We start from the raw sequence: 15,316 nt of genomic DNA, 5'->3' as shown, positions 1-15,316 counted from the left end.
ATAAACCGGCTATTCCAGTGTGGTCAATAAAACAGCCACAGGACAGACACGTCACACTTTCAGCTGACTACAGTAACAATAACCCTGAGGAGAGTCCAACAGCTCAACTGTGTCTCACTGAATTCTCCAGATACTTTCCTACAGCTCCTCAGGTGAGACAACCTGAGATGGAAAAGAGATGGATCAAAAAGATGTTGTGTCTAGTGGGGTGTGAGAACTGGTGAGAAACAGTGGAGCTCTAGCTGCAGATAAACAGGAATGTTATTATCTCAGCAGTGAGCCTAGGGTGAGAAACCACTGAGATCTACACTCACACTCAGGCAGAGACACAGCGGACATTCCTGGACTCTCAGGAGTAACATCTGAGAAGCAGGGGAAAATAAATACAGTCTCCTCCTTCTCACCATCTGACCTCAGTGTCATTCAGGAGAAACTACTGAGACATTAAGGAGAAACTACAGAAATATTAATGTATAACTATAGAGATATTAACACTACTGTGATATTAAGGTAGAGAGATATAAAGGAAACAGATACAAAGGAAACACTACAGAGATATTAAAGTGGAAGTCCAGAGATATTAAGGAGACACTACAGATATTTTAAGGTGGCACAACAAAGATATTAAGGCGACGCTATGAAAATATTAATGTGGAACTATGGAGATATTTAGGAAACACTATAGAGATTCGTAATGTGGAACTACAGAGATATTAAAGAGACGCAAAATACATACGTGAATATTAAGATGGAACTACAGAGATATTAAGGAGACACTACATAAATATTAAGGTGGAAGTAGGAGATGTTGATCTTAGATGAGGATAAAGAGGGTGAGGTGTGAATCTGTGAGATGTCCTTTGTCCACTCCAGAGTCAGGTCTCGATTTTATCTCATGTATGAGACACTCTGGACCTGAACAACCAGTTTAATAGAAATCTCATCACAGAGGGACACTTCCTCATTCAGATCAGATCCTGTCCAACCTGCTACAGCATTACACTGTCATCACACACTCACCGTCCACTGTCCACTGTCCAATTCACACTGTCCTCATACACTCACTGTCCACTGTCCACTGTCCCATTTACACTGTCCTCACACACTCACCGTCCACTGTTCACTGTCCCATTCACACTGTCCTCACACACTCACTGTCCACTGTCCACTGTCCCATTTACACTGTCCTCACACACTCACCGTCCACTGTTCACTGTCCCATTCACACTGTCCTCACACACTCACCGTCCACTGTCCCATTCACACTGTCCTCACACACTCACCGTCCACTGTCCACTGTCCACTGTCCCATTCACACTGTCCTCACACACTCACCGTCCACTGTTCACTGTCCCATTCACACTGTCCTCACACACGCACCGTCCACTGTCCCATTCACACTGTCCACACACACTCACCGTCCACTCTTCACTGTCCCATTCACACAGTCCTCACACACTCACCGCCCACTGTCCCATTCACACAGTCCTCACACACTCACCGCCCACTGTCCCATTCACACTGTCCTTACACACTCACCGTCCACTGTCCACTGTCCCATTCACACTGTCCTCACACACTCACCGCCCACTGTCCCATTCACACTGTCCTCACACACTCACCATCCACTGTCCACTGTCCCATTCACACTGTCCTCACACACTCACTGTCCACTGTCCTGCTTCACACAGCTGCACATAATCCTAAAATCACCATAGTGAGAACTTAGCAACAGCATAGCAACCACCTGGGACATGTTAGCAACAACCTAATCCACACATAAATTGGGTCCCGAGCCTACTTGGAATCACTGAGAGAAGGTCAGGGACATACCAGGGACAGAGCAACAGTCCATCACCAGACATCACACACTCACCCAGTCAATCATTCACTCCCCCAGTCACTCACTCACTCACACACTCATACCTGTGGACACTTTTGTGTATCTATTCCACCTACCAGCGTGTGTGTGTGTGTTTGGAATGTAGGAAGGAAGTGGGGCACCCAGAGGACACCCACACAACCACAGGGAGAACACACCACACTCCTCACAGACAGTGACCTGAGACAGGACTCGAACCCACTACCTCCAGGACCCTGGAGCTGTGAGACAAAAAACTACATGCAGTGCCTCCTTGCTGCTCTATTATTATATTATATTACATTAACTTGTATTTGAAATGTAGTAATAAATGAGTGAATAAATTAAAAGTCCTTCTGGTTCAGTGCAGCGTCAGTCCACTTCCGACTGAAAGTGAAGGTTAATGTTGAAGGTGAATATTTTACCCCTCATCAAACCTGCAGCTCTGGATTAACCTCATTACACACACACTCACCTGGAATAGTCACCTGACCACATTCTCTCTCTACCACACACACACAAACACACAAACACACACACACACACACACACACACACACAGGAAGAGACAATAGGACATTATTACAGTCAGCAGTAAATGGAGAATGAGGCAAGACTTGTTCTCCTGCATTTGATAAAGCAGCTACCATTACATCACACACACACACATACACACACACACACACACACACACACACACACAGTTCCTCTGGTGTGTGGAACAGTGGAACTGTGTTCTCTGGAGTGATGGAGTTCCTCTGGTGTGTGGAGCAGTGGAACTGTGTTCTCTGGAGTGATGGAGTTCCTCTGGTGTGTGGAACAGTGGAACTGTGTTCTCTGGAGTGATGGAGTTCCTCTGGTGCGTGGAACAGTGGAACTGTGTTCTCTGGAGTGATGGGGTTCCTCTGGTGTGTGGAACAGTGGAACTGTGTTCTCTGGAGTGATGGGGTTCCTCTGGTGTGTGGAACAGTGGAACTGTGTTCTCTGGAGTGATGGGGTTCCTCTGGTGTGTGGAACAGTGGAACTGTGTTCTCTGGAGTGATGGGGTTCCTCTGGTGTGTGGAACAGTGGAACTGTGTTCTCTGGAGTGAGTTGGAGTGGTGAGTTTGATCCAGAACTAATCCCCAACACCAGCCCCTGACCTTCACTGAAGATGATGAGGCTGATCTCCATCAGATCCTCACAGCTATGTTCCAGTGTGTGGTGTAGATATAAACAACAGTTGAGCTGTGTGTTTGATGATATAGTTGAAGCCACATGTGATTAAAATATGCAAATCTCCAGAAGAAAACACACACACACACACACACATACACACACACACACACATATTAACACATAACGCCGACTCTACCCCAAACACCCCCCCCCACCCCAGCCACTGTTTACGGAGCTGAGTTCCACTCTGTTTTGCATGTGTGACATCATTCCTGTGGGAAAAGCTCTGTGTCAACGCAACAGGTGCTTAGCATCAGTAGTCTCTCCTGCCTTCAGTTTCCAATCTACACTTCTCTAAACTACACTCTACACTCCTTTAAACTACACTCCACATTTCTCTAAACTACACTCCTCTAAACTACACTCTACACTCCTCTAAACTGCAATCTACCCTCCTCTAAACTACACTCCTCTAAACTACACTCTACATTCCTCTCAACTACACTCTACATTTCTATAAATTACACTCCTCTAACCTACACTCTACACTCCTCTAAACTACACTCTACACTCCTCTCAACTACACTCCTCTAAACTACACTCTACACTCCTCTAAACTACACTCCTCTAAACTACACTCCATTTCTCTAAACTACACTCCTCTAAACTACACTCTACATTCCTCTCAACTACACTCTACATTTCTATAAATTACACTCCTCTAACCTACACTCTACACTCCTCTAAACTACACTCTACACTCCTCTCAACTACACTCCTCTAAACTACACTCTACACTCCTCTAAACTACACTCCTCTAAACTACACTCCACATTTCTCTAAACTACACTCCTCTAAACTACACTCTACACTCCTCTAAACTGCAATCTACCCTCCTCTAAAATACAATCTACACTCCTCTAAATTACACTCCTCTAAACTACACTCTACAATCCTGTAAACTACACTGTACATTTCTCTAAACCACACTCCTCTGAACTTCACTCTACAGTCTTCTAAACTACACTCTACACTCTTTTAAACTACAATTCTCTTAACTACACAGAGTCCAGTAGAGACCAATAGAGTCCGGTAAGGTCCAGTAGAGACCAGTAGAGTCCAGTAGAGTCCAGTGAAGTCCAGTAGAGTCCAGTAGAGTCCAGTAGAGACCAGTAGAGACCATTAGAGTCCAGTAGAGACCATAGAGACCAGTAGAGTCCAGTAGAGGCCAGTAGAGTCCAGTAGAGACCAGTAGAGACCATTAGAGACCAGTAGAGTCCAGTAGAGACCATAGAGACCAGTAGAGTCCAGTAGAGGCCAGTAGAGTTCAGTTGAGTTCAGTAGAGTCCAGTAGAGTCAAGTAGAGACCAGTAGAGTTCAATAGAGTCCAGTAGAGACCAGTTGAGTACAGTAGAGTCCAGTAAAGACCAGTAGAGTCCAGTAGAGTCCAGTAAAGCCCAGTAGAGACCAGTAGAGTCCAGTAAAGACCAGTAGAGTCCAGTAGAGTCCAGTAAAGACCATTAGAGACCAGTAGAGTCCTGTAAAGACCAGTAGAGTCCAGTAGAGTCCAGTAAAGACCAGTAGAGACCAGTAGAGACCAGTAGAGTCCAGTAGAGTCCAGTAGAGTTCAATAGAGTCCAGTAGAGTGCAGTAAAATCCAGTAGAGACCAGAAGAGTTCGGTAGAGTACAGTAGAGACCAGTAGACTCCAGTACAGACCAGTAGAGTTCAGCAGAGTCCAGTAAAGACCAGTAGAGTTCAGTAGAGTACAGTAGAGACCAGTAGAGTCCAGTAAAATCCAGTAGAGACCAGAAGAATTCGGTAGAGACCAGTAGAGACCAGTAGAGTTCAATAGAGTCCAGTAGAGACCAGTAGAGTCAAGTAGAGACCAGTAGAGTCCAGTCGAGTCCAGTAAAGACCAGTAGAGACCAGTAGAGTCCAGTAGAGTCCAGTAGAGTCAAGTAGAGACCACTAGAGTTCAATAGAGTCCAGTAGAGACCAGTAGAGTTCAATAGAGTCCAGTAGAGACCAGTGGAGTACAGTAGAGTCCAGTAAAGACCAGTAGAGACCATTAGAGTCCAGTAAAGACCAGTAGAGTCAAGTAGAGACCAGTAGAGTCCAGTCGAGTCCAGTAAAGACCAGTAGAGACCAGTAGAGTCCAGTCGAGTCCAGTAAAGACCAGTAGAGACCAGTAGAGTCCAGTAGAGTCCAGTAGAGTCAAGTAGAGACCACTAGAGTTCAATAGAGTCCAGTAGAGACCAGTAGAGTTCAATAGAGTCCAGTAGAGACCAGTGGAGTACAGTAGAGCCCAGTAGAGACCAGTAGAGTCCAGTCGAGTCCAGTAAAGACCAGTAGAGACCAGCAGAGTCCAGTAGAGTCAAGTAGAGACCAGTAGATTTAGGTAGAGACCATTGGAGTCCAGTAGAGTCCAGTAAAGACCAGTAGAGTATGAGAAGAATACAGTGGAGTACAGTAGAGTACAGTAGAGTTCAGTAAAGACCAGTAGAGTAAAAGAAGAATACAGTGGAGTACAATAGAGTACAGTAGAGTTCAGTAAAGACCAGTAGAGTAAAAGAAGAATACAGTAGAGTACAATAGAGTACAGTAGAGTTCAGTAAAGACCAGTAGAGTATTAGAAGAATACAGTGGAGTACAATAGAGTCCAGTAAAGACCAGTAGAGTATGAGAAGAATACAGTGGAGTACAGTAGAGTACAGTAGAGTTCAGTAAAGACCAGTAGAGTATTAGAAGAATACAGTGGAGTACAATAGAGTCCAGTAGAGTCCAGTAAAGACCAGTAGAGTATGAGAAGAATACAGTGGAGTACAATAGAGTCCAGTAGAGTTCAGTAAAGACCAGTAGAGTATTAGAAGAATACAGTAGAGTACAGTAGAGTACAGTAGAGTTGGTACAATTCAGTGGAAAAGTGTCATAAAGGGGTGAAAGTGCAGGAGAGCTGTTTACTGGAGCAGATCTATTTGTTTAGTTTATAACCAGCGTCCCTCCACACAACCCTGGCCTCTGGGACACACCTGAGATAAAAGTGAGTGACCGTGGTTCACCTTCATATCAGAAAATGTAAAAGTGAGAACAGTAGAGATATGAGGATTGGCCGGAGAGCCGCGGTGGGAACTGAGAGAGGAACTGAATGGAACCGAACATCCTGCTGTGTTTTAGAGTTTAGACTTGGGTTAATTAATTGTTTATTATTATTTATACTTTCCTAAATTACACAGAGGTCAGAAGTGAGGTGTTGCCATGGTGACAGGGTTTACCTTTAAGTTTGGTGCTGTACTCGGTCTTGTCTGATTGGCTCCTCCTCACCAGAGTGTTGATGCTAACATCCCCTCGTCCAGAGTCTTCGTCCACTATGGTGTCCGTCCTCCTCCGCTCCAGATACCGGCGGAAGAGTCTGTTCCTCCTTTTTATACCTCTGTCCTTCTCTTTCTCCTTCTTTTCCTCCTTTTCATTCTCCTGATCGGCCCCTCCGGGTTCTTTTGGATCCATACTGGACCGAGAGAGAGAGAGAGAGAGAGAGAGAGAGAGAGAGAGAGAGTTTGCTAGGAAGAGGAACAGGTGCAGCTCTGTTGCTGCTGTGTAGACACACTCTCTCTGTCTCTCGCTACTCAGGTGACTCCCCTTCTCTGGTTTACCTGCCTCAGGAGAGATCACAAGCTCCACCCACTCACCTGCCTTGCCTTTCCTGCTTATAGGAAACAGAGAGAGAGAGAGAGAGAGAGAGAGAGAGAGAGAGGAAAGCTACAGAAACAGAGGGAGAGAGAGAGAAATAAATACAGAGACTAAAGATAATGTGAGATCAAAAATAAAGTGAAAGAGGAAGGAAAAAGTAGAGAAAAGAACATGAAAGAACAGGTAGAAAAAGAAAGAAACAGAGAGAGAAATAAAAACAGAAAAACTGGGAATGGCAGGAAAGCTACAGAAAGTGAGAGAGAGTCAGAGAGAAAGATCAAGAGAAAGAGACCAAATTAAATAATGGAAGACAGAAAGAGGAGGGAAAATGGAGAAGGAAAAGTGGAGAAAGGTGCACAAGAGAGAAAGACAGAAAGTACAAGAAAGAAAATATGAAATTTAGTGAGGTTATTTTATATATTTGACCCTATATATCTGTCTGCTGTACCGTGCCGGCCGGTGGCTGTGGGTGGTTTGTTGGGGTCTGAAGGGGTAGTGTATGTGTGTGTGTGTGTGTTGGGGGGGGAGTGAAGAACGGTGCACTTCTACAACTACACCTCCACCTGGAGGTCGATGGCCCCAGCACCGATAACCCACCCACAGAGAGGAACAGAGTCCACAGGAACACAGCCAGGCTTTCAGAGAACACCTCACTGAACTGGCCTCAGACTCACTCACTCACTCACTCAGTTAGTCACTCACTCACTCAGTCACTCACTCACTCACACAGTCACTCAGTCACTCACTCACTCACTCACTCAGGTAGTCACTCACTCAATCACTCAGTCACTCACTCACTTACTCAGTCACTCAGTCACACACTCACTCACTCAGTTAGTCACTCACTCACTCACTCAGTCACTCACTCACACAGTCACTCAGTCAGTCACTCACTCACTCAGTCACTCACTCACTCACTCACTCACTCAGTCACTCACTCACACAGTCACTCAGTCAGTCAGTCAGTCACTCACTCAATCACTCAGTAACTCACTCACTCAATCACTCAGTCACTCACACAGTCACTCACTCAGTCAGTCACTCACTCACTCAGTCAGTCAGTCACTCACTCACTCACTCACTCAGTTAGTCACTCACTCACTCACTCACTCACTGGGTGGTGTTGAACTATAGTGTCTATGGACAGTCTGCAGCACAAAGTGCTCTCAGTGACATCATCATGTTTCCTGATGCCTGTGTAAACAATGGAAAATATGAAAGCCACCATGCGTCAGTCTCAGCACCAAACACAGAGTGACTTTATCAGCAGAAGGCTTTAATACCATCAACACACCAATTTATCAGAGTCTACACTGGCCACTTTATCAGAAACACCCCCCTCTACTGACACTCACTGGCCACTTTATCAGAAACACCCCATCTTTTCCCAGAATGCTTAGTGCAATAGAGTTGGGTGGAGGTGGAATAATGTACTTGGGTCTTGTCAGATCTTTTCTGTCTTTGATGAGCTGTGCCCCTGTGCACAAAGCAAAATGAGGTTCCTGAAGAAGTGGTTCTATGGGTTTGGTGTGTTTGTTAGTGTGTGTGTGTGTTTTTTGTGTGTGTGTGGTTTGTGTGTGTGTGTGTGTGTGTGTGTTGTGTGTGTGTGGTTTGTGTGTGTGTGTTGTGTGTGTTTTGTGTTGTGTGTGTGTGTGTGTGTGTGTGTTGTGTGTGTTTTGTGTGTGTTTTGTGTGTGTGTGTGTGTGTGTGTTTGTGTGTGTGTGTGTATGTGGTTATCAGGGCCCTGCTGCTGAGTTGGTGAAGCTGAAAGACCTCGTCCTTGTGGAAAAGAGCAAAGCAAACAAGAACTTTAGTCCACCACACTCCTGCTCTGAACACACACACGGCAGTCACTGTAGATTTACAGTAATCACCAAAGGCGACGGGAGGAAGAACACAGCCTCTAGCGCCCCCTACACTCTCAGAGAAATGGTCACTGTGGTTTGAGGGATCCTATACAATACCTTTAATTAGGGAATATAAAAGTATAGTACTCTATATTAACTCTGGATTTTAAAGTGGTGTTGATGTCATTCACTCCGTTTCATCTCCAGGACTTCCTTTATCTACAATACCTCTCCTATGTCTCCTTTTTGTCTCATTCATTTTCTTCTAATGAATTTTAGGATAATCAGCATTAAGTCCCCTGAGCCATTCAGAGCAACCTATGAGCAGTGACATTTTCGTGTCTCTGGGCTATTCACACAGGTATATGTGATTTTTTTTTGAGAGATTTCACCTTCTGTTAAGTTTATATTAAATAATAAATGTTTAAACAACACTTTTTAGAGCAACGTAAAAACCCTGAATAATGATTTGACTGTTTTTAATAAACGCCGCCGTCCTGTGGCTATTTTACGGGTCTCATAAGAGTTCAGTCTCTGAACAGATTTATTCTGTGACAGAAATTAATATCCATTTGGTTCTGTTTGTTTCTCCACTGAATCTCACTGGATTGTCTCTTGTGGCTGAATGCTATAACATTTTCACAGCAATGGTCCTATATCTAGTGTACAGCCTACAGCCTTCTCAGGAGAGTACAGACTGTTACTGACGTAGAAAAGGATTAAATTATGAATAGAAATGGGTGTTGATACGAGTCCTTACACAACTGTGTTTAATGTTCAGTTTCATGGTGTGTGTGTGTGTGTGTGTGTGTGTGTGAGATTAGAGTCAGAATCACATGTCTTATCCACACATTCTGTGTCCTGTTATTGACTGAAGTAAGCACACATACAGGTTTGTTTCCCTGCATTGTGGGGACAGTACATTAATTATATTCGTAGAAGCCTTGCTCTAAACACAAAGGAGGACTCTCTAACTTCTACAGTCTTTCTAAACCTTATATAGTGTGATTTATGGGCACTTCAGACAGTTTTATTGCTTTAATTATTTGTTTAATCAAAATAAATAAAGTTGCCCTGCCCTTTCCCATAATGGCAGGCTAATGCTAAGGCTAATGGTAGCCCTCTGTCTAAACGGTAAGGCTAAATGTTTAGGGGGAAAGTGTCAGGGCTTTTCATGATTGGGCCAAGTACTAAAGAGTTGGGGGTGAGGGAAAAAGTTCAGAGATTCAGGATTAGGGTTTAGGGCCAAATCTTATTGGGAGGTGGGAGAAGTGTAAAGGCTTCAGGGATAGGGCTAAGGGCTAATGGGTTAGGGACAGAGGAAAAGGCTTAAGGGAATATATTAGAGGCTATGAGGCTTTGTTTTTGACGCCCCCTTGTGGCCTTTGTTTGTTTTTTTTTTTGAGGAAAATTTCTTAGAGATTTCTCATTAATTTCTTTTGGTCGTTTCTTTCATATCATTTTATCAGTTTATTCCCTTTTTCTAAACATGGAGCAGTTTTCTGTTCAGACCGGTTGTGCTCACTAGGGGGCAGTGTGAGATTGGAAATGATTCTTGAATGATTCCTGAAAAGAACCCAGCCTTTTCTGCTCTTTATTTTTCTGGACTCCGCTTGAGAAAATGTAAGTTGACTCACCAGCATTTAGGCGAATGTCTTACTGTCTCTCAGTCTTTTGTGTTTTTTAACCCTTTCTATTCCCTTAAATATTATTAATAAATAAAGTACTAAAAGAGCATTAATATTTATTTTCATACGTTATTACTTATTCCCTAAGGCTCCATGACACCAGAGAACACAGTTCCAGTGTCCCACAGCCCAGTGCTTGATGCTGTATACTTTCTAAATCAAATGTTTTTAAAAGGTTTACAGCCTCTCGAATCACACAGGGGTTTCATCGGAGAGGTTCATGACTCTGATGAAGATCAGAACTGTTGTGAAGATTGGATTGGACCGTACACTGAATAATGAGGGCCAGTGTTTTCTCAAGTTAAAGCACGACAGCTCAATCATTGCTCGCACTTGGCCTGGTTTCCTTGTACCGTACCTGAGCACGATTGTCCCCCTTCATTCCACACCGTGTTTAATGTTCTGAATCTGAGAACGTCGTCACTCAGTTGTTTTCATTTTGAATAAAGTCACTGTTCTTTGGCGGAGCGCAGTGGAGCTCAGGATTGTATTTTGTGGTTTGGTTTTTTGGACACGGCTCCGCCCCCAGTCCTCACAGATCAGTTTTTACTTGTTGCACGTTCGGCTTTCACTGGAAATCTTTGATGGCCCCCGACCCAAGGAGCATTTAAACATCTTCAGAACACCTAGAGGTAAAGCTGCCGTGAGTGGTGTTTTTTTATCGGTTGTGAGTCCGATAAAAATAAATGTGAAAGCTGCTGTAATTTAAGAGATTTTACAAGCAGCGAGTTTGTGCTGGATTTGAATGAGCTCTGCATTTCACGGTGATTGACATGTCTCTCCGGCCAATCAGTGCTCTGTAGGGTTTACACCTCACCATTTAGTACCTACTCGGCACGGTTAGATCCCGGACTGAGCTGGGACTGGAAACCTACCCGGTTCCAAGGACCAGGACCAGATTTGTCCAGTGGAAAAGCTAAAGAGCAGAGTCGAGTTGAGTTGCGTATGTCCTCTGCAGTGGAAAAGTGCCATAGGAGTGACGAGAGTGACCCCATTGTTTTTATCTCATCACTGACAGGTTTAGGTTCAGGTTCCACATGATTAATGCTGATGCCGACTCAAACCAAGCCAGAGTTTAAGGGTTAAACATGCCCGGGCAGTGTATGAATCACCAGGTGAGGGTTTACTCTAAACACTGCTGGACTGACCAGGGCTGAAACTAAAGAAGGGAACAGAACGAGCCCTGATTGATCATTTCACCAACTGTCACTTTAAATGTCTCCAAAGTTTTAACAAAGCTTTCATTCACACAGCTTTAGGTCACCATCTCTCTCTCTCTCTCTCTCTCTCTGTGTGTGTGTGTGTGTGTGTGTGTTGCATCTAAAGAGCCTCTGAACACAAAGTTCCAGCATTTGCACGTAACCACACGCTCTGTTTAGAAGTTTTACTTCTCCTTAGTGTTTGCAGCAGTTTTTCTGCTGACCGTTTGATACCTGTAGGGGGCAGTAACTCCAGGAGATGCAGAAATGGAAACTGTGACCAAGGTAAGACAAACTAATCCCACTTTATTTACACAACAGGAAATATGAGTTCCCTGGAAAAGGTGCGGAGGGACTGAGCAGATTAAGCAATTCCCAGGTGGTTGCTATTGTTTCAGACAGTTTCTAAGGTGTGGCCAGGTAAGTGTTATGGTGTTTCAGGTGGCTGCTAGAGCATAGATCTATTGGTTCCAGGGTGATACTGTGGTAACTGTAATATCCCAGGTGGTTGTTAGGGTGTCTTAGCTTGTCCTGAGCGTAATGCTGTGTAGTTTTCAGAACTCTGAACATTTTACCAGCCAAAAATAACTAATCTTCATAACTATATTCACACCATTATTTCTATATTAAATGTAAAGATAGTTGTTAGTGGTTAAGATCAAACACTAAGATGTACGTGGCTTTAAGGTGAATACAGAGACAGCTTCACAGTGGAAGGCAATAAAGCTGGTTACATTCTTCAAATTCAGATTGTGTCTTATTTGTCCATAACTGCAGGGATATTGTTAATACAGGGTTCCCAGTGGCTGCTAAACCTTCTGTGGTTTTTCTGTTGTGTGTAGCAGCTGCTACATTGTGGAAACCGCAGAAACAGCTGAATTTGTCCAAATAAAGAATAAGCGTTTAGACTGAATGTACATTGAGTGTTAATGTGTGATTCTGCTCAGGACAGCAGTAATAATAATAACGATAATAATAATATCTTTTTTATTTGTTTTAAATGATCAGAATTTGTCCGGTTCCTGTTCTGAGGTCAGTTCAATGACTCTCTGCTGCAGGGAAACAGGCTGCTACATCTACTACGACCTGTGGTGTGAGTTCTCTTATAAAACATAGAAAACAAATATTCTACATGTTTATTTATTATGTATATAAAGTGATGCATATATATTTCATACGGGACATGGTAGTATTCACCTAATGTAACGACATGAGGCTGCGGTTGGATTACGACATTGATTTTTCATTTGAAAACAACAGTGCTTCTTTGAATCGTTTTCATTTTCCAGGGTGAATGAACCAATAGGAAGTGATTTATTTATTACCTGAAAAAAAGATCCTCTTGCATTAGATTTAAATATTAACCATGGACAAGTTTTAAAGATGTGGAGTGATTTTAACAGCGTTTAAAGTTTGCTAATGTGTTATTGCCTTGGCCTCTGAGGTGGTGGCTGAAGTGTTGATTTCCCAGAAAATATGATATTGATATTTGTGAAAGGTCTGTTCTGGGCCACGGGAAGTCGGACCGGTCCTAAAGCTCTAACACAACCTCTGTATACATTCTACGATCCTGCGAAGGTTCTCAGTTCTAGATAAAAATACTTACAAGAGCACAGAGAAATATATGAACATCATGGACTAAGAATCAAAACGTTAAGAAACCTGCTCTATTCAAGATAATATCACTTACTGTGTTTCTGTGTGTGTGTGTGTGTGTGTGTGTGTGTGTGTGTGTGTGTGTGTGCAGGGTTCTGGCTCCTGTGGGTGGTTCTGATGGTGCTGAGTTGTTGCTGTGTGCTCAGACACAGACGAGTGAAGCACCGTCTCCAGCAACAAAGACAACGAGAGATAGAGCTGACTGTGTATCACAGAGCATTCACAGTACCTCATCATCAGCTACACATCAGTACGACACACACACACACACACACACACACACAAATCTCCACTACCCCCATAATGCCCTCATAAACGTCCCTCAGACACACACAGATCCCCCACAGAATCCTGATATATGTCAAAAAGATTAACGGAGCCATCCCCCACTTTTCCCCACAGTGGAACATAGTTCTGTTTCTTAATGAAACGTCTGTGACCCGCTTTGGTCCAAACCCCACGAGCTCCACAGCAGTGTTCTCCCCCTGTGTAAACAGCCCCTGTTCAGAACGCCCGCTTTCAGCACCTGTTCCTTTAAATGATAATGAGCCGCTCGCTGTTCACCCCGACCCCGAGCGCACAGCAGTGAGGAGCGAGGAGCAGAAGCTCTGGTTTTTAGCCGTTTTCACTCTGTTCTCTTTCTTCTCCGTTTTTACTCAGTGCTCTTATTTCTCCGCGCTCGTTGTGTCTGTTTTGCTGAGTTTAACCTCGTCTTTGCGCTCTCACATAAACACGGGTCCAGCACTGTGATTGGACAGACTCAGACGAGGGGGCGGGGCCATTCTAAATTTGGAGCAGAATTAGAAACTGACCGGGGTCTTGTTTCACAGTGTGTGGGTTGGTGGGTTCCAGATTCACACTTTAATGTAAACATCCTCTGAACAAGTTGCTTTTCCATATTATGTTCCCTTTTAAAAAGCAGTCTTTGTATTTGTTCCAGGTTACGTCTCTCCCGCCAAGCTCCCATCCTATGAGGAGGTAGAATCTGAGATCCTGGCTCCACCCCCTGCATACAGTGCTGCATATGTCCTGCAAGGCGGTGCTCTTCCCTCATCCCACAGCTCTGGCACCTTCAGTTCCTTCTCCTCCGAGTCCAGCTCATTCTTCTCCTCTTCTGCTCCAACAGACGAGATGATGAGCAACGCTACTACTCCAAGTGACTCTGGACTGGCTCCGCCCCCTGATCATTCAGACCATGTGACCTTACCACTGCCTCGCCCACAGGCAGGGGTAGGGCCTTCGGCCTTCTTCTATCCCTCCACTCAGATGGACGGGTTAACAAGCCGTGCTTCGACTCCCAGTGACTTTGGAGAAAGCCTGGCTCCGCCATCTTTAGCACAGGAAACCGCCCCTGAACATTCTGACCCTGTGACCTCACTAAAGGGGGCGGAGTCCAGCTCATACACAGAAGGGGGCGGGGAGGCAATTCCTGAGATTCCCATAACCACACTCCCTCGTCCCAAACACACAGCATTTTCCTCCAGTGTGAGTGTGTTGGAGATTGAGGGGCGGAGCTATGAAGAGGACCTGAAGGAGGACAGGTTCCGCCTCCGCACGCTGACAGGAGACTCTGGTATCGAAGTGTGTCGCTGCAGGATTATTCTCCAAGATGAAGAAAATGCTGAAAGTGATGGAGCTTGGCTCCTTCACGACAGCGCACACTGCCCACACCGAAACAGATCCGGCCAATCAGAACTCTTGGATTCAGACTGCACCCAGTCTGACCCCGCCTCCAACAACCACAGGGGAGGAGTCTCCGCTGTTATCATTGAATCCTAACGAAAACTAACAAGGAAAGGAACTACTGTAAAGAACAAAGCTCAGTGTTTATATTTGTCCATCACTTTTAACATTTGTGTGGGTGTGTGTACCAAAACCTGAAGAATGAAATATGTAAATGAGCTATTTCCTGATTGGCTGGCTTCCATTGCACCTTGTTAAAGCAGTCTTTACTGAAATAAGGAAAGAAAACTGTTAATTTCCAACATAAATCCTCAGATTCACAAAGAAACAAATGTGTGAAACCTTTGCAATGAACTGTTCCTGAGAACCATCTACAGCACACCGTTCCACCGTTCTCTTCAGTGTTAATCATGTAGCTTCTGACACTACAGCTACAGAGTGAGGGAGAGAAGGAAAGAGATAAAGAAAGAAAGAGATAAAGAGATAAAGAAAGAAAGAAAGAAAGAAAGAAAGAGATAAAGAAAGAAAGAAAGAA

The 15,316-nt window shown here is 44.2% G+C and overlaps 2 protein-coding genes across 5 annotated transcripts in view; one reads left to right on the top strand and one right to left on the bottom strand.

Moving 5' to 3' along the window:
* The window catches only part of arhgef38 (Rho guanine nucleotide exchange factor (GEF) 38), a 21,898-nt gene extending 15,163 nt beyond the window's left edge, over window positions 1–6,735 (bottom strand). Inside the window, exons 1-2 of the mRNA XM_066679684.1 lie at window positions 6,672–6,735; window positions 6,294–6,526 (exon numbers count right to left, since the gene is read on the bottom strand). Coding sequence (XP_066535781.1) covers window positions 6,294–6,525 — 232 coding nt within the window. The 5' untranslated portion in view covers window position 6,526; window positions 6,672–6,735. The remainder of the gene's footprint in view (window positions 1–6,293; window positions 6,527–6,671) is intronic.
* A 3,431-nt stretch (window positions 6,736–10,166) lies between these two features.
* LOC136705879 (WW domain-binding protein 1-like) lies at window positions 10,167–15,228 on the top strand. 4 transcript variants are annotated; one of them, XM_066679694.1, is made up of 6 exons: window positions 10,167–10,178; window positions 10,332–10,875; window positions 11,570–11,727; window positions 12,451–12,535; window positions 13,190–13,348; window positions 14,039–15,228. In XM_066679694.1, exons 3-6 carry the CDS (start codon window positions 11,710–11,712, stop codon window positions 14,875–14,877), a joined length of 1,101 nt encoding a protein of 366 aa, XP_066535791.1. In that variant the 5' UTR covers window positions 10,167–10,178; window positions 10,332–10,875; window positions 11,570–11,709; the 3' UTR covers window positions 14,878–15,228. The 4 variants fall into 4 exon arrangements, with proteins under 4 accessions (XP_066535791.1, XP_066535792.1, XP_066535794.1 ...); XM_066679695.1 differs by lacking the exons at window positions 10,167–10,178; window positions 10,332–10,875 and adding an exon at window positions 11,070–11,358; XM_066679697.1 differs by lacking the exons at window positions 10,167–10,178; window positions 10,332–10,875; window positions 11,570–11,727 and adding exons at window positions 11,071–11,358; window positions 11,764–11,862.
* The last annotated feature ends 88 nt before the right edge of the window (window positions 15,229–15,316 follow it).

Source organism: Hoplias malabaricus, chromosome 8 (assembly GCF_029633855.1).
Source record: "Hoplias malabaricus isolate fHopMal1 chromosome 8, fHopMal1.hap1, whole genome shotgun sequence".
In the NCBI taxonomy this organism is placed as follows: Eukaryota; Metazoa; Chordata; class Actinopteri; order Characiformes; family Erythrinidae; genus Hoplias; species Hoplias malabaricus.
Note: the sequence above shows the minus strand (reverse complement) of the source record. Positions and strands in the feature narration are given on the sequence as shown.